The sequence below is a fragment of the Rhinopithecus roxellana genome, chromosome 12, assembly GCF_007565055.1.
Source record: "Rhinopithecus roxellana isolate Shanxi Qingling chromosome 12, ASM756505v1, whole genome shotgun sequence".
NCBI classification, from domain to species: Eukaryota; Metazoa; Chordata; class Mammalia; order Primates; family Cercopithecidae; genus Rhinopithecus; species Rhinopithecus roxellana.
This window is the reverse complement of record NC_044560.1, coordinates 120,881,812-120,904,068: the sequence shown is the minus strand read 5'-3', so window position 1 is coordinate 120,904,068 and position 22,257 is coordinate 120,881,812. Positions and strand designations below refer to the sequence as shown.

Sequence of the window (22,257 nt, the reverse complement as noted above, 5' to 3'; positions counted from 1 at the left end):
AATCAAAACCAAAATCAGACTATCCAGAAATCCAAGCCAGGTCAAAACCAAAACCCAAGTATCAAGCAATCCAAGTCAAGTCAAAAACAAAAACCAAAATGCCAGTACAGGCACACCATGGGTGATCAGGCCATCCTTCCACTCAAATGGAGTGGGCAAGTTCCAAAGACCAGTCTTACCAAGTTTCAGATGTCCAGACTCCAAGTGCCAGTTCCTTCTCAGTGTTCAGCCACTGCGTTGATCCTCCATGGGGGCCTGCCACAAGCTGCTCTGGCAAGGTGTTCCACCCGGGCAACTGCCTACCTGGGAGCGCTCTCAGGATCCGCGTCCCTCAAGCTTGGCCAGAGTCCCCTGTAGGGAGGCTCCACAGGGCAGGACTAAGCTTCCTAAGGGGCTGCTTCAACCATCCGTTAATCACCTTGCTTCCTGGTCAAGGAACCAAGAAATGTAGCAGGACAAGCTGCAGACAAAACCCATCAGACACCGAGTTAAAGAGGGAAGGGCTTTATTCAACCGGGAGCTTTGGCAAGACTCATGTCTCCAACAGCCAAGCTCCCCAAGTGAGCAATTCCTGTCCCTTTTAAGGGCTTACAACTCTAAAGGGGTCCGCGTGAGAGGGTCGTCATTGATTGAGCGAGCAAGCAAGCAGGGGTATGTGACTGGGGACTGCACACACTGGTAATCAGAACTGAACAGAACAGGACAGGGATTTTCACAACGCTTTTCCATACAGTGTCTGGAATCTATAGATAACATAACCGGTTAGTTCAGGGGTTGATCTTTAACCAGGCCCAGGGTGTGGCGCCAGGCTGTCTGCCTGTGGATTTCATTTCTGCCTTTTAGTTTTTACTTCTTTCTTTGGAGGCAGAAATTGGGCATAAAACAGTATGAGGGGTGGTCTTCTCCCTTAACAGCACAAATGCTTAATTAACTTTTGTTTTGAGACAGGGTCTGTCGCCCAGTCTGGAGTGCAGAGGTGCAGGTATAGCTCAGTGCAGCCTGGACCACCTGGGCTCAACCATTCTCCTGCCACCTCAGCCTCCCAAAATTTGGGATTATAAGCGCATGCCACTGTGCGGGGTCAGGACTCCTCCCTGAGAGCCCAGGAGGTGGAGCTGGGCTTTCCCTTAGCAAGAGCCGCAGAGGATCGCTATCTTTACCATGTTGGAACCTGGGAAACTACAGTACCCAGAAAGCTCTGCGTCAAATGACAGCACACAAAGCCAGTGAGAGCTCAGATTGAAGGCGCTTCCGTATGCGCAGGTAAGGTAGAGGCGGGACTCCCGGCGCCCTTTAGTAGCGGCCATTTCCATTGGCTTAAGGTGTGTTTGTGGAATGAGAGGCCTGGGACCGCTGTGGAGGGACCGTTGTGGTGAATGGATCCAGAAGGTCGAGAGTAGTTCTTCTCTCTGCACAGACGTAAATCTGCAGTTCTTTAACGGCGCCCGCGGCTCTCAACCCATTTTACCCTACGTGGTCCCATGGCCGCCCCCGCTCTGAGGTTCCTGGTTCAGGTAATTGTGACGCCTTCCGTGCTCTCCGGTCACCTCGTAGTCACACAAGTCCTAAAGCAGCGAGGGAGTGGCACCTGCTCACGGCTCTGCAACCCGGACCTGGCGTCGGGACACTGAGACGCTCTCGGAAGGGATCCCTGTTTCACACACCGGTGGGGAGAACGACAGGTACAGGGAGGGGCGAGGGCAATGGCCTGAAGATGGACGGATCCGGGACGATGGAACCTGGGGTCCACAGGCGCCTGTAGGGAACAACCTGTGAGGCGGAACTCCCCCTGGAAAAGCAAAGAGGCTGGGGGCTGTGAAATCATTGCGAGGCCACTAGAAATATGGAGAATTTCCAAGAAAGAAGGGACTGGATCAAAGTCCGGGCTTTTAAAGTTCCCCGAGGCCAAATAAAGAACAGAGAGAGGATGACGTTGGGGCCCTTTGAGATTGAATCCTTGTAGATCACATTTTGTGCTGAGACACGCAGGTCAGACAACAGTCCAAGGTCACCTGGCTCCAGGCACACAAAAGCGTTCAGGGAGGCCTGAGCTTACCAGATCCTATCAGGGACACAGTCCTGTAAAGTCAGCCTCTCCCCTCACGCTCTTATGGCTGTAGAAGCATTTAAGGAACTCATACAAGAAAGTGGAGGGTGTGGCCGGGTGCGGTGGCTCACTCCTGTAATCCCAGCACTTTGGGTAGCCTAGGCGGGCGGATCACCTGAGGTCGGGAGTTAGAGACTAGCCTGACCAACCATGGAGAATCTCCCTCTCTATTAGAAATACAAAATTAGCCAGGCGTGGTGGCGCATGCCTGTAATCCCAGCTACTTGGGAAGCTGAGGCAGGAGACTCGCTTGAACCTGGGAGGCGTAGGTTTCAGAGGTCGCGCCATTGCACTCCAGCCTGGGCAACCAGAGCGAAACTCCGTCTCAAAAAAACAAAAGAAAGAAAGTGGAGGGTGTTCTACTCCCTCACTGGTCCTGACTTCTATCCACGTGTTCTCTAGCTTGTGGTGGCCTGGGTCTCTTTTTTTTTATTTTTTATTTATTTATTTTTTTTGAGACGGAGTCTCACTCTGTCGCCCAGGCTGGAGTGCAGTGGCGCGATCTCGGCTCACTGCAAGCTCCGCCTCCAGGGTTAAAAACGCCATTCTCCTGCCTCAGCCTCCCAAGTAGCTGGGACTACAGGCGCCCGCCACCTCGCCCGGCTAGTTTTTTTGTATTTTTTAGTAGAGACGGGGTTTCACCTTGTCTGCCAGGATGGTCTCGATCTCCTGACCTCGTGATCCGCCTGTCTCGGCCTCCCAAAGTGCTGGGATTACAGGCTTGAGCCACCGCGCCCGGCCTCGTGGGTCTCTTTTAAATTTACTTTAATATGACCGGGCACTCTGTCTCAAAAAATAAGTAAATAAATTAATTTTTTAAACTTTTTTGAGACAGGTTCTCACTCTGTCGCCCAGGCTGGAGTGCAGTGGCGTGATCTCTGCCCACTGCAGACTCGACTTCCCTGGTTCAGCCTCCTGAGTAGCTGGGGCTGCAGACGTGCAGTACCATGCCCGGCTAAATTTTTATTTTTATATTTTATTTTTAAGTAGAGGCGGTGTTTCTCTGTGTTGTCCAGGCTGGCATCAAACTTATGGGATCAAGCGATCCACCCACCTTGGCCACCCAAAGTGCTGAGCTTACAGGCATGAGCCAACACACCTGGCCCTGGGACTCTTAAGTGGTATTTTTTCAGACATTTGATCTAGGAACCTTGGAGAAACCCGAAAGCCAAGGTCCTAACTCCATGACACGTAGTATGGAGGTATTCCCATTCCAGTGAACCTGTGTAAATACACTTAGAAGGTTAACCCTGGATTTTGTGCCAGGAAGCAAAATCCTTAGAGATAAGACGGATGAGAGCGGGGAGTTGATGTTATTGACGTTCTGTTTGGCTCCATACTGGAGAACAGAATGTGGAGTTGAGGGAGGAGGAAGGAAGATCAATGTTGAGGCTGATTCCATAATCCAGGTGAGGGTTAATGAACAATTCATGGCTAAGAAGATGTGGCTGGAGTCACTATTCACATTTTGCAAAGGGGAAGCTAGATTTTAATATGATGGTAAATGTGTGAAAGAGAGGTTTCAGGTATGACCCCATAGTTTTTGGTCTTAGCAGCTGTACTGATAGAGGCTGTATCAGCTGAGATGAGCAAGTTGACAGTAGGCATAACATTCACTGGGGTTATAAGGAGCGTTGTTAAGAATCTGAGATGATTCAGAGACCAGTAAGTAGAGGCAACAAGTCAGTAATGTCCACATAGGTTGGGATATCTGGAAATGAACTGATATTGGGGCCATGCAATATATAGAAATGAATGTGTGGACTAAGGTGAGTTAGCCAAGGGTCACGTTTAGGAGGGCACACTTCAGATTAACATGCTAAATCTTTTAGCGGGCCAGGAATCAGTGATTGGAGACTGAAGACTGGATTCCTTGCTTGGATCCCTAGCTGACATTATTGTCATTCATAAACACAGAACAGGGAGATAAGTGACAATGAAGGTAAGATGTATCTGACAGCATACTTTGTCAGGGACATGGCCTCCCAAAGTGCTGGGATTACAGGCTTGAGCCACCGCGCCCGGCTACTCTCTCTTATCCACAGTGAAATCCCTCTGTGGTGAGTGGTGTCCCTCTTACCAGTTTGTGAATATATTTTATTTTTAAACTGCTGTTAATGGCATCTGTCGAGTATTGGTTGTCATTTATTTTGCCCCTTTACAATACAACTCTAGCGGGAGATTTTCACCCACACTAGTAGAAGAAAAAGGAGGGCATGAATACTTCAAGTTGTTTAAAGGCTAGAGAGAGGCCAGTGGTGTGTGGCAGTCAGCTGGGGATGGACATGGATATGTACCTGGGAAGTCTAAAGAATGTGCTTTCAGAGAGGGTATCTCTGCTGTACTGAAGGTGCCACATTGGGCTCTCCATGACCTCGGCCATACTAGGGGAAGTGCCTGTCAGGAGGGGGTGGACTTTATGTCACAGCCACCGCACAGATACCTATTTGTTCACCTAATTATTGTTGGTGGTGGCTCTACCCCATGACCAGTGGGCCTAGTTTCTCCTATGTTTGAGGACCTTGAGGAGGACATGCAAGAGTGGATGTGTGGGAGAGAGGGATTGTGATACCTCAGCATAGGGGCCGTTTGTAGTTTCATCTGTCAACGTCATAACAGGGCACAGTGACTTTTGAAGACGTGGCTGTGAACTTTACCCAGGAGGAATGGAATCTCCTTAGTGAGGCTCAGAGATGCCTGTACCGTGATGTGATGCTGGAGAACCTGGCACTTATATCCTCCCTGGGTAAGTTGCCCACACTCACCCCTGTGACCTGAGCTAGTCTCCGTCTTTCCCCCTCTTTTTCTATTGGCAAGACTTTCTCATGTCAGGAGCATGGACACAGCTTCCTACTTCAGTTCTGTGGGTAATTTCTTGGTTGGTAGGACTGAGGTGTCCATACTGCCCTGCTCCTTTTTTGGAGCAGCCCCAACACCTGCTAGTGAGCTCCCAGGTGGCTGTAGGCTCCCAGGGAGGAATTCAGAGTCAGAAGTCTTACAGGCATCTTAATGCAGGCTACCTTGTTTGTCCTGTGGATGTTTGTATGATTTCATCCAGATTTCAGGTTCGGGATCTAATTCATTCCTCTACCTGCTATTTCTTCATGCCTCCCTGTGCCAGGAATTGTCTTCGTTGACATTGTCACTGCCTACATAGACTACAGAGTGTTCTTGAAATACCCTCCTTAGAAATTCTCTTCACAGGTCTGGTGCGGTGGCTCATGCCTATAATTTCCGCACTTGGGGAAGCCAAGACAGGTGGATTACTTGAGGCCAGGAGTTTGAGAACAGCCTGGCTGACATGGTGAAACCCCGTCTCTACTGAAAATAGAAAAATTAGCCAGGCATGGTGGCACACGCTTGTAATCCTGGCTATTTGGAAGGCTAAGGTGGGAGCATTGCTTGAACCTGGGAGGCAGAGGTTGCAGTGAGCCGAGATTGTGCCATCGCGCTCCAGCCTGAGCAACAGAGCAAGACTCTGTCTCAAAAAACAGAAATTCTTTTTGTAATATTTAGTTTCCTGTCTGCTGTCATGTGCTGAGCTGTTCTAAGCCAGTGTTGGCTGTTTCCATGTTCTGTCTTTCCCTTTGTTTTTACATCATGTATTTCTCTTGTACTTGGTTATCTTGGTGGTGGGATCATCTTCTGTGGTCAGAAGATGCAAATGAATCTGGCCTCAGCATTATAGGTTGTGAGTCCCTGCAGAATAGCATCCTAGAACAGTGGGGCATGATTTCAGAGTTTTATTCCAATCATGCCAGAAACCTATTCTATTTCAGTAGTATTTTTGGGTCCAGACAAGTAGGCACACATGATTTCTGTTATCGTCTTTTCTCCTTCATTCTTGTTTTTGGTTTTGTTTGTTTTTTGAGATAGGATCTTGTTCTGTTGCCCAGGCTGGAGTGAAGTAGCTTGATCTCGCCTCACTGCAACCTCTGCCCCCTGGGCTGAAGCAATTCTCCTGCCTCAGCCTCCTGAGAAGCTGGGAATACAGGTGCATGCCACTATGCCCAGCTAATTTTTTTTTTTTTTTTGAGACAGAGTCTCACTTTGTTGCCCAGGGTGGAGTGCAGTGGTGTGATCTTGGCTCACTGCAACCTCCACCTCCTGGGTTCAAGCAATTTTTCTGCCTCAGCCTCCCAAGTAGCTGGGACTGCAGGCGCGTGCCACCATGCCTGGCTAATTTTTGTATTTTTAGTAGATATGGGGTTTCACCATATTGGCCAGGCTGGTCTCAAACTCCTGACCTCATGATCCGCCCCCCTCGGCCTCCCACAGTGCTGGGATTACAGGCATAATCCACTGCGCCTGGCCTTCTCCATTCTTTTTTTTTTTTTTGAGACAGAGTTTCACTCTTGTGGTCCAGACTGGAGTGTAATGGTGCCATCTCGGCCCACTGCAACCTCTGTCTCCCAGGCTCAAGTGATTCTCCTGCTTCAGCCTCCTGAGTACCTGCGATTACAGTCATGTGCCATCACGCCCAGGTAATATTTTATATTTTTAGTAGAGACAGGGTTTCTCCATGTTGATCAGGCTGGTCTCGAACTCCTGACCTCAGGTGATCTGCCCACCTCGACCTCCCAAAGTGCTGGGATTACAGGTGTGACCCACGATGCACGGCCCTTTTCTTCCCTCTTCCCTCTCCTCTCCTCTCCTCTCTTTTCTTTTCTTTTTTGAGACAGGTTGTCACACTCACTTACTGTTACTTGGAGTGCAGTGGTGTGAATATAGCTCACTGCAGCCTCAACCTCCTGGGCTCAAGTGATTCTCCAGCCTCAGTCTCCTGAGTAGGTGGGACTACAGGTGCACACCATCACGCCTGGCTATGTTTGCAGAGAGGAGGTTTTGCTGTGTTGCCCGGGGTGTTCTCAATCTCCTGAACTTGAGCAATCCCTTTGCCTTAGCCTCCCAAAGTGCTGGGATTACAGGCATGAATCACCACGCTTGACCATTTTAAAAATAATTTCTGTAGCAATGGGGACTCACCATATTTCCCAGGCTGGTCTTGGATTTCCAGGCTCAGGTGATCTTCCTACGTTGGCATTACAGCTGTGAGCCACTGCTCCTGGTCTCTTCCCCATTGTAAAGAGCATCAGAATTGTCAGTTGTACTCCTTGTCAGTTGTACTCTTTTTTTTTTTTAATGCTTTGTACATGAGCTTGTAGTCTGGTATTTATTCCCCTGAATAATCTTCACGTCTCTGGACCCCACATCTTAATTTTACTCACATCTTCATCTGCAGTGGTTTCCAGTATTAGCATGCAGGTTTTGTGTTAGCAAATGGTACACTTTGTTAAACTGTCCTCGAGCAGTAGCTGCTGTGTTGTGCTCCTGTTTTCCTTGGTCTGGACAAATCCCTCTCTACAGCACTCACATGTCATGAGGATGTAAAGTTCTGCAGATGAGTGGTTTGCAGATGCAGGAATTGTAGACCCTGCCTTTACTCACTGTGTTACATACCTGGTTGTGTCCTTTACGTCATGAGGCCTCCTACATTCTGTGACCTTTAGAGTCCAGCAATAATAAATAGCACCATCTTCCACCTGAAGCCAACGTTCTGTTCCTCCAAGTATTTCCTTGGAGTAATTCCTCAATTTGTCAGATACACTTGTGAGTGGTCTGTGCCTTCCCACCAGAGTTAACATGCACTTCACCAGCATTTTCTTGCTTTCAGGTTGTTGGTGTGGAGTGGAAGATGAGGAAGCACCTTCTAAGCAGAGTATTTATATACAAAGAGAGACTCAGGTCAGGATTCCTATGGCAGGTGTGTCTCTCAAGAAGGTCCACCCCTGTGAGATGTGTGGCCCGATCTTGGGAGACATTTTGCACGTTGGAGATCATCAGGGAACACATCCCAAGCAGAAACTGCACAGCTGTGAGGCCTGGGGGAATAAATTGTATGACAGTGGAAACTTTCATCAACACCAGAATGAGTACATTGGAGAGAAACCCTACAGAAGCAGTGTTAAGGAAGCGTTGTTTGTGAAGAGGTGTAAGTTCCATGTGTCAGAGGAGTCATCTGTCTTCAGTCAGAGTGGAAAAGACTTTTTGCCCAGGTCAGGATTACTCCAGAAAGAGGCCACTCACACTGGGGAGAAGTCAAACAGAAAAACCGAGTGTGTGTCTCCCTTTCGTGGGGGAAAAACTCATTACAGCTGTGGAGGATGCATGAAACATTTTAGCACCAAACATATACTCAGTCAGCACCAGAGACTGCTCCCTAGAGAAGAATGTTATGTGTGGTGTGAATATGGGAAATCCTTTAGCAAATACAATAGCTTCAGTAATCACCAAGGAGTTCACGCTAGAGAAAAACCTTATACATGTGGGACATGTGGGAAATTATTTAACAGTAAGTCCCACCTCCTTGTTCACCAGAGAATTCACACTGGAGAGAAGCCGTATGAATGTGAGGTTTGTCGGAAATTTTTTAGGCACAAGTACCACCTCATTGCACACCAGAGAATTCACACTGGAGAAAGGCCATATGAATGCAGTGACTGTGGGAAGTCATTTACCCATAGCTCTACATTCCGTGTTCATAAGAGAGTTCACACTGGTCAGAAGCCTTATGAGTGCAGTGAATGTGGGAAATCTTTTGCTGAAAGCTCCAGTCTCACTAAACACAGGAGAGTTCACACTGGAGAAAAGCCTTACGGGTGTAGTGAATGTGAAAAAAAATTTAGGCAAATCTCTTCACTTCGTCATCATCAGAGAGTTCACAAAAGAAAGGCCTTATGAGTGCAGTGAGTCCAGTCTCAGTAAATACAGGATAGTACACACCTGAGTAAGATCTTGTGATTGCAGCAAATGTGGAAAATGTTTACCCGAAGGTCTGCTCTCCTTGGATATTGGAGAGTTCACACTAGAGAAGAGTCCTTATAAGTAAAATAAATTCGGGCAGTTTTGTAGCCACACCTCTGTATTCCTTCAGGATTATAGTTAACACTGAATGAAGGCCTTACTAGTGTGCCAAATATAGGATATTTATCCAGAAGTCTGGCTTCATAACTCACAGGAGAGCTGTCGTGGGAAGATTGCTTGAACCTGGGAGGCAGAGGTTGCAGTGAGCCGAGATTGCAACACTGCAGTCCAGCCTGGGTGACAGAGACCCTGTCTGTGTCTAAAATAAAGATATAAATGATGTCCAATAAAGTATGCATATTTGAGCTGTAGGATAAGTCTTGAATTTTCTTTTTTTTTTTTTTTTTTTTTTTGGAGACAGAGTCTCACTCTGTCGCCCAGGCTGGAGTACAGTGGCGTGATTGCAGCTCACTGGAAGCTCTGTCTCCTGGGTTCACGCCATTCTGCGTCAGCCTCCCAAGTAGGTGGGACTACAGGTACCTGCCACCACGCCCGGCTAATTTTTTTTGTATTTTTAGTAGAGACGGGGTTTCACTCTGTTAGCCAGGATGTTCTCGATCTCCTGACCTTGTGATCTGCCTGCCTTGGCCTCCCAAAATTCTGCAATTACAGGCGTGAGCCACTGCTCCTGGCTTGAATTTTCTTATAATCCCATGAAATCATCATCAGAGTCACAATAATGAATTTAATCTATCACCTTTGTATTTACATGGAGGCTTTATAAAGTTTTTCTCTCTGCTGTCCAGACAACCATTGATTTATTCTGCTTTATAATAGAGTACTTTCCATTTTCTGGAATTTTCTGACTGGTGTAATAAAGTGTTTCCTCTTATAATTCCTGGGTGCTGTCCTGCATCATGCTTATTTTGATATCAATGTAGACATATGATTTCATTTGTTTTATATTGCTGAGAAGTATAGTCTGCCGTGAAATGTTGTATATTCATCCATTCATTCAGCCATTTATGGATATTTGAGTTGCTGCTGGGATTTTTTTTGTTTTGTTTTGTTTTGTTTTGTTTTTTTGTTTTTTTTTTTTTTTTTTTTTGAGACGGAGTCTTGCTCTGTCACCCGGGCTGGAGTGCAGTGGCCAGATCTCAGCTCACTGCAAGCTCCGCCTCCCGGGTTCCCGCCATTCTCCTGCCTCAGCCTCCCAAGTAGCTGGGACTACAGGCGCCCAACACCTCGCCCGGCTAGTTTTTTGTATTTTTTTAGTAGAGACGGGGTTTCACCGTGTTAGCCAGGATGGTCTCGATCTCCTGACCTCGTGATCCGCCCGTCTCGGCCTCCCAAAGTGCTGGGATTACAGGCTTGAGCCACCGCGCCCGGCCCTTGTTTTTTTTTTTTAAAGACTCTGTCAAACAGGTTGGAGTGCAGTGGCGTGATTTTGGCTGACTGATTGCAACCTCCACCTCCCAGGTTCAAGCGATTCTCCCACCTCAACCTCCCATGTAGATGGGATTACATGCGTGAGCCACCATGCCTGGCTGTTTTTTTGTATTTTTGGAAGAGATGGGGTTTCACCGTGTTAGCATGTTCATCTCAAACTCCTGGCCTCAAGTGATCTGCCTGCCTTGGCCTCCCAAAGTGCTGGGATTACAGGCCTGAGCTGTGAGCCACCACACCTGTAAGGCTGGGCGTGGTGGCTCATACCTGTAATCCCAGCACTTTGGGAGGCCAAGGTGGGCGGATCACTTGAGGTCAGGAGTTTGAGACCAGGCGGGCCAACATGGTGAAACCCCATCTCTATAAAAATACAAAACTTAGCCAGGTGTGATGACACATGCCTGTAATCCCAGCTACTCACTCATGAAGCTGAGGCAGGAGAATTACTTGAACCCAGGCAGCAGAGGTTGCAGTGAGCTGAGATCACACCACTGCACTCCAGTCTGGGCGACAGACTCTGTCTCAAAAAAAAAACAAAAAACAACAAAAAAAAACATTTATTCTGAGATAATCCCAGTTCCCAGTGTGAAACTATTTCTGCAGTCACTGGAAAATAATTACTTGCTTGTAAGTAGATGACATTTTGGAGCTCAGATGCCATGTTTATGCTATCATTCAGATGGCCTTTTTTACCTGTGCAGCAATTGTGAAAGTTGTAGCTGCTGATGTGTACCACAGTGGCATTGGTTAAGTTGCCCTTACTTTGAGACAGATGTCAATGTGATAAAAGAAATTGAGGGCAGGGTGCGGTGGCTCAGGCCTGTAATCCCAGCACTTTGGGAGGCTGAGACAGGTGGATCACGAGGTCAGGAGATCGAGACCATCCTAGCTAACAAGGTGAAACCCCGTATCTACGAAAAATACAAAAAATTAACCAGGGTAGTGGGGGGAGCCTGTAATCCCAGCTACTTGGGAGGCTGAGGCAGGAGAATGGCATGAACCCGGAAGGCCGAGCTTGCAGTGAGCCCAGATCCTGCCACTGCACTCAAACCTGGAGGTCTCAGTGAAACTCAGTCAAAAAAAAAAAAAAAAGTTCTAAGTTGCTAGCCAATCGGGAGAAATACAGAATGTGAGGTCCAGTTCCAGCCAATGGAAACCGACACAGCGGTAAGGTGGAGGCCTCAGGTTATAAATGACCCTGTCTCCTTAGTTCCGCTACTCTAGTGGCAAAACCACTGGCGAGTGTACCCTTTCTGCAGGAAGTAAAAGTGGCCTTACTAAATAAATTTATGTTCGAGTGCTATTTCTTTACCGCACCGGAGAACAAGCATTTCAAGCAATTTGGTGGCAATCTGCACAGGGACACATTCTCCTCTGGGGCAGTCTGCAGTCCTCTCTCATGGGGTAGCGCGCTCCCCTACCTTATTGCAAGGTCGTCAAGGGTAAGAAATTGAGACCCACCCGGTGTGACGAATAAATCCGTACTCAGCAATGGAAAAAAAAAAAAACTGGCCAGCAACCTACCTTAAAGATCCTCACATAATGCAGCAACAACTCTGTGCACAGACCACGGAAGGAGAAGCTGCAGGAGCCGGTAAAGTATTTCCTTGGTGGTCAGCACTAACGAAAAAGCCGGCATGGTAAAGCATTCCTTGGTTAGGACATACCAAGGAGAGAAAAACCGCAGTAAAGTATTCCCTAGGATGTCTTGGGAGGTCAGAAAGAGGTGAGACCCCCCAGTGGGGGGTTGAACCTCACACAAACCTCCTGTAGTAGGAAAAAGATTCCCCTTTCCTTTTCAGAGGAAGAAACAATAGCTCCGCTCCTGCCTGTCCCTCCCCTAGGGGAGAGGAAAGCAGAGGAGAAAACAGCAGCATAGGTGGCTGGCAGAGACAAAGGAAAGACCAGCAGAAAAAAAAAAAGAAACTGGGAGAGGAAGTCAGAGAGAAAGAAAACAAAAACAGCAAGCGCAGAGCCAAACAGGTAGGCAGGCACGCCAAAGATTAAGTCCCTCTCCCCAAAGAGAGGTTGGGGACCGGCTCCGGGTGGAGAGCATAGGCGGTGAAAAGACATAATTCTTGCGATTTGCGGCCAGCCTATCTGTCAAGCCGCTAGGCCAGTGACTGCAGGGGGGCCCAGACTGCAGTCGCGCAAATCCCATTCAATCCAAGAAACTCAGTGTAAAAAGAAAAGGGCGGGGGGGGGGGGGGGGGAGTAAGAAGGGGAATCTGGGAAAAAAAAACAAAAAAAAAATAGGAAAAACAGCAGCGCGGGGGCGGGGCCTGTGCGGTGGCCCAGCCCTGCTTGCAGCAGGAGCTGGAGAACTCAGGAGAAGAAAGGAAAACGGGATGAGAGAAAGCGGAAAATAGAGTGCAAATGAGAGAGAGAAATAGAAGGAAAGAGTAAGAGAGAAACTGGAAGAGACAGAAATCAAAAGAAGACAAAGGAGGTGAAACTAAGAAAAAATAGTGTAAAAGGAAGGCAGAAAGTTAAGACATGTTGAAGATTGTGAAAGTCGTAAGAAAAGCTATAAAAGGGAATTTATGCAATAAATATTGTATAATTTAAAAGTAATTCGGCCTCCTGGATGTAAAATTATTATTAAACAGTTTATGAACAAGGTGTGTAAGAAAAATAAAATAAACTTTTAATAAGATTACAAGGAGGCATAAGAATATGGATGTTTACCTACATTGAAGGTTAAAATTTTTTTTTTGTTTTAAAGGTTTAAGCAAGTTTTAAAATGTTAATTGTAAAGGAAATTCTGTGTGTAAACATAGTGGCTAAAGTTAAAAGGGTATCATCCAGTTTTTCTGTGAACCGGACATTAAAATTAAAACACGATAGATTTTTCTTTTTCTTTTTTTTGAGACGGAGTCTCGCTCTGTCGCCCAGGCTGGAGTGCAGTGGCCGGATCTCAGCTCACTGCAAGCTCCGCCTCCCGGGTTTACGCCATTCTCCTGCCTCAGCCTCCCAAGTAGCTGGGACTATAGGCGCCCGCCACCTCGCCCGGCTAGTTTTTTTTTTTTGTATTTTTTAGTAGAGACGGGGTTTCACCGTGTTAGCCAGGATGGTCTCGATCTCCTGACCTCATGATCCGCCCGTCTTGGCCTCCCAAAGTGCTGGGATTACAGGCTTGAGCCACCGCGCCCGGCCGATAGATTTTTCTTAAAGCACTAACCTGCTCTTTAACAAAAATTACAAAAAGAGTCTGTAAAACTCTTACCTTATAGTCAGACATTAAAATTAGATAGTGTCTATAAGATTTTATTAAAATTAAGTTTAACATGAATAGCACATTAATATAAAGATAAAATTTAACTTATCTGATATAAAATCATACAAAACAACATTGTCAAATATACAATGGTATTTAGCTTTCTTAAGGCCCTAAGGTGGCCAGGTGAGTCACAAGGCCCCTCATCCCCAAGGCCACAGTGAGCAAGGTGATGAAGGCCACAAGAAGGCCAAGACATTAAGGGGCAGGGCCACAGCATCCCCTGGGCAGCGCTGAACAAGAATGGAGCAGGAGGAGTCACCATGTGGCCTAAAGCCCCAGAATATGCAGCAAAAATTATATACTTAATTTATCTTCCACTTTCCCTTGGAAACTAAAAGTCTTTTAGCACAGGTACCACCCCTAGAATTTCCAGTACACCAGCAGCAACCTGAAAACCACATCCTCATCAAAAGATAGAAAAAGCTCAAGCCAGCCTGGGAAGAACCCTATTTTACGCCGTTAACCGCTGAGACTGCCCCGCACAGCCGAGAGAAAAAAAATGGACCCACCATACTCAAGTCAAGAAAACATCTTCCTCTCAGAATTATGGGTTACTGTACTAGGATCAAGCCCTACTAAGTTAAAGAAAGATTAATTTTCATACACCTTTTATATTGCTTCCTTTCCTTATTGTTACTAGCTCCTTTTTTATTAATGTAACTAAGTCTGACTCACCTCAGACTATTGCCTTTAACGCTTGCTCTGTCATACCTTGTGGAAATGTAAAAGATCAACAACAGCTAGCCTTTTCACACAAATATTTATGTCGCAGCCCTCTAATTGACACAGTTATCCCTAGCACTCATTGTTGTAATGACCTGCAGCCAAGACACCGATTTTCTGCTCCTACCGCCTGGCAACCTTGTAGTAAATAGGACTACGTCCCTTAAACTACCCAAGAGCAAAGTTAGACTTCCAGGAAAAGGTTTGTGCAGATCTAAAACCCCTCATCTATTTCACTAAAAGGACTACCCCTTCTGTCAGTCTTGTCAACATAACCCTGTCCTTCTCTTTATCACCACCTCCACCTTAACTAACTCTAGACCTGCCCTTAGTTGCTTCTATGGTATAAAAATTAACATAAATAGGCTGGGCGCGGTGGCTCACGCCTGTAATCCCAGCACTTTGGAAGGCAGAGGCAGGTGGATAACCTGAGGTCAGGAGTTTGAGACCAGCCTGGTCAAGATGGTGAAACCCCGTCTCTACTAAAAATAAAAAAATTAGCCAGGTGTGATGGTGGGCACCTGTAATCCCAGCTACTTGAGAGGCTGAGGCAGGAGAATCGCTTGAACCTGGGAGGCAGAGGTTGCAGTGAGCTTACATCGTGCCACTGCACTCTAGCCTGGGTGACAGAGCAAGACTCCGTCTCGAAAAAGAAAAATTAAATAAAAAAGACCTCCCAGTTATTTTAAAAGTACACATTATTCCCCCATCTTTCTCCCCCTTCTTCAGTAGCCTCGGATCTAGATCCCACACCAGTTGCTCCTACATCTAGTAAAACTAAGGTGTCTATTGTAAAACCAAGAGATTTAGGACAGACCTTCACTGTCAAGACAAAATATAAAGATGCAAATGCCTGGCTGAAATGGATTAAATAATCCATTCACACTTTAAATAAAAGCGATTATTACACTTGTGTGCACAGTAGGCCAGAGGCCCAGATTATTCCCTTGCCACTCAGATGGTCTCCTTGTCGACCAGATGTGGACTGTATGGTGGCTCTTTTTCAAAATTCCACTGTTTGGGATAATCCAACATATTGAGCTCTCTCTGCTATTTCCTGAAATTTAACACCCTGAGGGTCAGTCCCCAGGGGCAATCCAGCTTCCACCTCTGAATGTCAAGTTTACTTCGTGCCTCTCAAGGCAGGAGGAAAATTTAGTGTTCCTTGGAAGCATTAAAGGATGCAAAGGGCTGAAGCCTTTCCCAGAGCTTGCCCATCAGTCCATGCTTAGCTATCCCCAAACAAATGCACAGTGGTACTGTGGAAGACCTTTACTGGACACTCTGCCAAATAACTGGAGCATTACTTGTGCTCTAATCCAATTGGGTATCCCCTTTGCCCTGGCATTTCATCAATCTACAAAGGTAAAAGCAAAACACCGCAGGCCAAGAAAAACTCCTTATGAGTCCTTTAATTCTCAGGTTTACATAAATGCTATTAAGGACCTGTGAGAAGTGCCAGATAAGTTTAAAGCACAAAATCAAATAGCTGCAGAATTTAAATCCACATTATTCTGGTAACTATAAAAAATGTAGACTAAATAAGCTATATCTATTACAATCAGCAACAATTCATAAATTACACTGAGGATGCCATCAAAGAGATAGCTAAGCAATTAGGATATACTAGCCAGATGGCCTAGAAAAATAAAATAGCTTTAAATATAATATTAGCAGAAAAAGATGTTTGTGTCATAATTAAAACTCAGTATTAGAACCTCTGCAGAAAGAATTGATTCCTCAGCAGTGTCATGAAAGCAAACCAATTAATGTTGATGAAGCTACAAAATTAATGGCTCAGTTGTAACAGCGGTAATGTGTCTAATTCCCCAAAAAGATCAATAAATTAAATGTTTTATACAAAACTCAGTATTGTACCTTTGTTCCTAATAATACTGCCCCCATGATAGAACTATAACAAAAGCACTACAAAGGTTAACAGCCCCTATCCAATAAACTTTCCAAACATTGTAAAACAAATAACCCCTTTTCTAAAATAATAAAACATTAGTTCAGTGAATAAAAAGAAATTTTAACTTCAGTTCTCACCTTGTTCACTCTGTTGTTAGTATACTTATTCTTGTAGGCTGTTGTATTATTCCCTACCTTCAAAGTTTTATACAAAAACTTGTCTCTGCCAGTCTTACAGAGTTAACTCCGAACTCTCCTCCACCCTATTCGAAAAAAAGATTACTTCTCTTACAAGGACAAACGGAGCAATTAAGTCAAAACATTAAACAAGTTTGAAGAATTATGAAATAAAAAGAGGGGGAATATTGTAAAAAGTAAAGCAGAGATTTCTCTTAAAAGACTTTCCTTTCCATCTAATTAGGAATAAATAGTAACTTCTCTTAAAACAAAATTTATTGAAAGACCTGTGCTAGCATTCTTAAATATCTGTAGCCGTAATAAAGATGTCAATGTACTTTATGTTCTTAGCTCCCACAATTTAGCCTAAATATTTGCACTGACATGCTTATACTGGTCCAAGCAAGCATTAGGTCATAGCGTGTTCCTCTTCCTTATTTAAAAGTGTTTTTACTTTTCTTAGCATTCCACAAGTTACTTCCTCCTTTCTTTGTTCTCCTTTACCTTTGCCTCTTTTAAAAGGTTCTAAGTTGCTAGCCAATGGGGAAAATACAGAATGTGAGGTCCCGTTCCAGCCAACGGAAACGGGACACAGCAGTAGGGTGGACTCGTCAGGTTACAAATGACCCTGTCTCCTTTGTTCAGTGTACTCCTGTGGCAAAACTGCTGGCGAGTGTACCCTTTCTGCAGGAAGTAAAAATGGCCTTACGAAATAAATTAAATTTATGTTCAAATGCTATTTCTTTTTTTTTTGGCCCAGAGCGACACTCCGTCTCAAAGTGCAGCGGTGAGATCTCCGTTCACTGCAAGCTCCGCCTCCCAGGATCATGCCATTCTCCTGCCTCAGCCTCCTGAGTAGCTGGGACTACAGGCGCCCGCCACCTCGCCTGGCTAATTTTTTGTATTTTTAGTAGAGATGGCGTTTCACCATGTTAGCCAGGATGGAGACTCGATTTCCTGACCTCGTGATCCACCCGCCTCGGCCTCCCGAAGTGCTGGGATTACAGGCGTGAGCCACCGCGCCCGGCCTCAAGTGCTACTTCTTTTTTTTTTTTTTTTTTTTGAGACGGAGTCTCGCTCTGTCGCCCAGGCTGGAGTGCAGTGGCCGGATCTCAGCTCACTGCAAGCTCCGCCTCCCGGGTTCACGCCATTCTCCTGCCTGCCTCCCGAGTAGCTGGGACTACAGGCGCCCGCCACCTCGCCCGGCTAGTTTTTTTTGTATTTTTTAGTAGAGACGGGGCTTCACCGTGTTAGCCAGGAGGGTCTCGATCTCCTGACCTCGTGATCCGCCCGTCTCGGCCTCCCTAAGTGCTGGGATTACAGGCTTGAGCCACCGCGCCCGGCCTAAGTGCTACTTCTTTATGGCACCGGAGAACAAGTATTTCAAACAGTGACGGTAGATCAGCAGGACTTGTTTCATGACCCTGCTCATGATGAAGCAGGATCTGGTCAAAACAGGATGCAATAAAGAAACCAGCTGAAAGCAGTAAAACTAAGATGGCAATGAACATGAACTCTAGTTACCCTCATTGCTTATTATATGCTCATTCTAATGAATTAGCATGCTAAAAGACACTCCGATCAGCACCCTGGCAGTTTACAAATGCTATGACAATGCCCAGAAGCTACCTCATGTAATTTAACAGAGAAGGAACCCCTGGTTCTGGGAACTCCCCACCATTTTCTAGAAAATTCATGAATAACCCACCTCTTATTTAGCACATAATTAAGGAGTAGCTGGCCGGGCGCGGTGGCTCAAGCCTGTAATCCCAGCACTTAGGGAGGCCGAGACGGGCGGATCACGAGGTCAGGAGATCGAGACCATCCTGGCTAACATGGTGAAACCCCGTCTCTACTAAAAAATACAAAAAGAAACTAGCCGGGCGAGGTGGCCGGCGCCTGTAGTCCCGGCTACTCGGGAGGCTGAGGCAGGAGAATGGCGTAAACCCGGGAGACGGAGCTTGCAGTGAGCTGAGATCCGGCCACTGCACTCCAGCCTGGGCGACAGAGCAAGACTCCGTCTCAAAAAAAAAAAAAAAAAAAAAAAAAAATTAAGGAGTAGCTGTAAATATAGGTAGCCAACAATCCCCGTGCTACTTTGCCTGTGGAGTAGCCCTGCTCTGTCTGTGGAGCAGCCGTTTTCCTGTACTCTGTTGCTCTCCTAAACTTGCTTTGCCTTCACTTTACACTGTTGGTTTGCTCTTGAATCATTTCCTTTATGAAGCCAAGAACCCTCCTGCATTGAGCCCCAATTCTGGGGTTTGCTAGCATCAGTAGAGCAATTTTCTGTGGGAACCAGTGGCCAACTGCCAGCTTCACTACCTGCTTCAGGGTGTACCAACATCTATTTCCCTGTCATTACATGTTTATTATTTATTTATTATTTATTTTATTTTTTTGAGAATGATTCTAGCTCTGTTGCCCAGGCTGGAGTACAGTGGCGAGACCTCAGTTCATTGCAACCTCCACCTCCTGCGTTCAAGCAATTCTCTGGCCTCAGCCTCCCAAGTAGCTCGGACTACAGGAGCCTACCACCATGCCCGGCTAATTTTTGTATTTTTAGTAGAGATGTGGTTTCACCACATTGGTCAGGCTGGTCTCGAACTCCTGACCTCGTGATCTGCCCACCTCGGGCTCCCGAAGTGTTGGGATTACAGGCAAAAGCCACTGTGCCCAGCAATTTATTTTTTTATTTCATTATTACTTTTTGAGACAGTCTCGCTCTTGTTGCCCAGGTTGGAGCACAATGGCGCGATCTCAGCTCACCGCAGGCTTCACCTCCAGTGTTCAGGCAATTCTCCTGCCTCAGCCTCCCGAGTAGCTGGGATTACAGGCATGCACCACCACGCCTGGCTAATTTTGTATTTTCAGTAGAGATGCGGTTTCTCCACGTAGCCAGGCTTGTTTCAAACTCCCACCTGACCTCAGGTGATCCGCCTGCCTTGTCCTCTCAAAGTGCTGGGATTACAGGCGTGAGCCACTGCTCCCAGCCTTTATTTTTATTTTTTGTGGGTATATAGTAGTGTATATATTTGTAGATTACATATTTTGATGTAGCCATGTCATATGTAATAATCACACCAAGGTTAATGGTGCCTCCATCACTTCAAGCATTTATCCTTTGTATTATAAACAATCCAATTACACTCTTTTAGTTATTTTCAAATGTATGATTAAATTATTTTAACTATAGCCACCCTGTTATGGTAGCAAATACTAGGTCTCACTCTTTTTTTCTGTTTTCTGTACCCATCGTGTCATTATGTCTTATGGAGAATTTTCTTTTGTTCCCAACCAAACAATGAAACTCACAAAACTGACTGTAATAATTTTGGTAACATGAATTCAAAGAGCAATCAATACTTAATGTTCTCAGCTCTGAGTGCACACATTGTAAATCTGAATGATGCCAATGATATGGCCACTTAGATAAGTAAAGTTTAGGAGTATCTCAAATAGTATTTTTATTCTCTGGGGGCAGGATGAGCTTTCTAGAGTCTGATGTGATACCTATTTGATGCTTTTACAAAGAAACAATAGCCTTCCTCCCTTGAGGTGTGAATAGTACTTTCCAGCAGCCCTCAGAGTGTCACATGGTCTGCATTCTACTTGCTCTTGGAGGATCCCACCATTGTTGCCTGAGAGCTCTGGGAAGTACTTTACCCAGAAGGTGCTGGCTGCAAGGCCCAGGAGGAGGGATTTCTGGGCATGCTTGTCACGTCAGGGAGTACTGGGTTGGGACAGAGAAGGCACAAGAGGAGGAGTCATCTCTGCTCCCAAGTGGCAGGTCTGAGGTTCACAGGCACTGCCTGGGGTGATGCCTGCTCCACCCACAGTTGATGGCAGCAGCCACACTGAGGGACCTAGCTCAGGTAAATGCTGTGTATTATAGACTTCACCCCAGGTAGAGTAATACAGGTGGAGGGACCAACAGGTGCAAAGGCTTAGAGGGGCATCTGAGCCATGAACATTTCAGAACCCGTTAACCACGTTGTGTCATGATCACCTAAGTTCAGAAGCTTAAGACTAGCCTGGGCAACATAGTGAGACCCCATCTCTTAAAAAAAAAAAAAAAAAACCCTAGTAAAAACTGAACATGAGCCATAGTCACAGCTGTATTAGTTGTCTTAGGGGTTGTGCCTTCAATCTGAGTGTCCTGGGATGTATGGAGGGTTGTGAACAGAAGAGGGTCCTGTCCTTGGTAGGACTTTAAGTTTCCAAAAGCCTCTCAGAGAACAGACTGGAATGAGAATGATGAGACAATGAGGCACTGAGAAGTGCAGTCTTCATTCAAGGTCACAGATAGTAAGAAGGAGCACTGGGAGTTGAAATCGGTTAATCAATTAGCCCCAGGGACCCTGGCTTTATGGTTGTGTAGGGATCAGCGGAGGTTTGATCAGCTGGAGCTGGTCACAGTTGCCTTCTTATTTTCATGGGATCTGCAGACTGAAAATGCTTATGGTGCCAACACAGGGAAAGAGAATGTGTCCTAGTCTCTCCCTGAACCTGACACTACCTGTGTGTTGTCTGAGATTATGGTGTCTTGGTTGTTCACTTGACGTTTTCCCAGTTCTTGGGAGCGGGGAACCTGTGGATACACCAAGCTCAGAGTCCTGAGTGCCAGCCAAGGACTAATGGAAGTGTTCTTATTTCTGGCAACCAATGGAAACAGGTGTAGAAAGCTATTTTAGGAACCAGTTTGTGCAAATGCTTTGAGGTGTGGCAGAGTTTGGACCTATGTACAGCAGGCATCCATTCTTTCTCATAGCAACAAAAAGCCAGGGGTCAAGATTCAGGCCTGTAATGTGGTTGCCTGAAAAGCTGAGCATCTGTTTTGGAGGTGCTGGGATGCTTGGGCGGGGAAAGAGGTGGTCTAACCCAGATATTCATAGGATCTATCTGGTTGCACACTGGAGAACAGACTCCTGGGTTAATGAGGAGGCAGTTAGCATGGGGTGAAGTATACCGGCATAATTCAGATGAGTTGATGGACCAGGTGAGTGCTGTGCAGATGGGAGAAAAGGAGGCATTCTACATGTATTTTTAATAAAGGAACACGTAGATCTTTGCATGTTGTAGGTGAGGGAGAGAGAGAGAGGAGTCAATGATGACCCCAGGTTTTTTTTTTTTTCCTTGAGATGGAGTTTTGCTCTTGTTGCCCAGGCTGGAGTGCAGTGGCGCCATCTCAGCTCACTACAAATTCTGTCTCCCAGGTTCAAGCGATTCTCCTGCCTCAGCCTCCTGACTAGCTGGGATTACAGGCGCCTGCCACCATGCCTGGCTAATTTTTGTATTTTTAGTAGAGATGGGGTTTCACCATGTTGATCAGGCTGGTCTTGAACTCGTGATCTCAGGTTATCCACCCACTTCGGCCTGCTGAAGTGCTAGGATTACAGGCATGAGTCACCGGCGTAACTGTATTTTATTTCTTAATGAAACCTGAAATAGGCAAAATACATTTGCAAAGAAGAAAATGAGTTGCCAGACATAGTGCTTTGAGAGGGTGAGGTGAGAGGATTGCTTGAGTCTAGGAATTTAAGGCCAGCCTGAGCAATGTAATGAGACCCTGTCTCTACAAAAAAATTTTCAAAATTCAGTGGGTGTGCTGGCATGTGCCTATAGTCCCAGTTATTCAGGAGGCTGGAGTGTGAGGACGCTTGAACCCAGGAGGTTGAGGTTGCAGTAAGTTATGATGAAGCTACTTGCCCTCCTGGCTGGGTGACAGAGCAAGACCTTTTCTCTAACAATAAATAAGAATTTTAAAAGCAAGCAAAATATATAAATAGACATTTTACTAAAGAAGACACAT

General features: G+C 46.0%; 1 protein-coding gene across 2 annotated transcripts; it reads left to right on the top strand.

Annotated features, from left to right (window-relative positions):
• The first annotated feature begins 1,295 nt into the window (after positions 1-1,295).
• On the top strand, positions 1,296-9,806 carry ZNF552 (zinc finger protein 552). 2 transcript variants are annotated; one of them, XM_010386980.2, is made up of 3 exons: positions 1,296-1,682; positions 4,727-4,853; positions 7,782-9,806. In XM_010386980.2, the coding sequence occupies exons 2-3, from the start codon at positions 4,820-4,822 to the stop codon at positions 8,846-8,848; spliced, it is 1,101 nt and encodes a 366-aa protein (XP_010385282.2). In that variant the 5' UTR covers positions 1,296-1,682; positions 4,727-4,819; the 3' UTR covers positions 8,849-9,806. The 2 variants fall into 2 exon arrangements, with proteins under 2 accessions (XP_010385282.2, XP_030798145.1); XM_030942285.1 differs by lacking the exon at positions 1,296-1,682 and having other exon boundaries at positions 3,100-4,853.
• Positions 9,807-22,257: the final 12,451 nt, after the last annotated feature.

Coding starts and splice junctions, on each gene's coding strand:
- ZNF552 (XM_010386980.2), top strand. CDS start 4,820: ATGCTGGAGAACCTGGCACTTATATCCTCCCTGG. Junction 4,854..7,781: donor GGCACTTATATCCTCCCTGG/GTAAGTTGCCCA, acceptor TCTTGCTTTCAG/GTTGTTGGTGTGGAGTGGAA.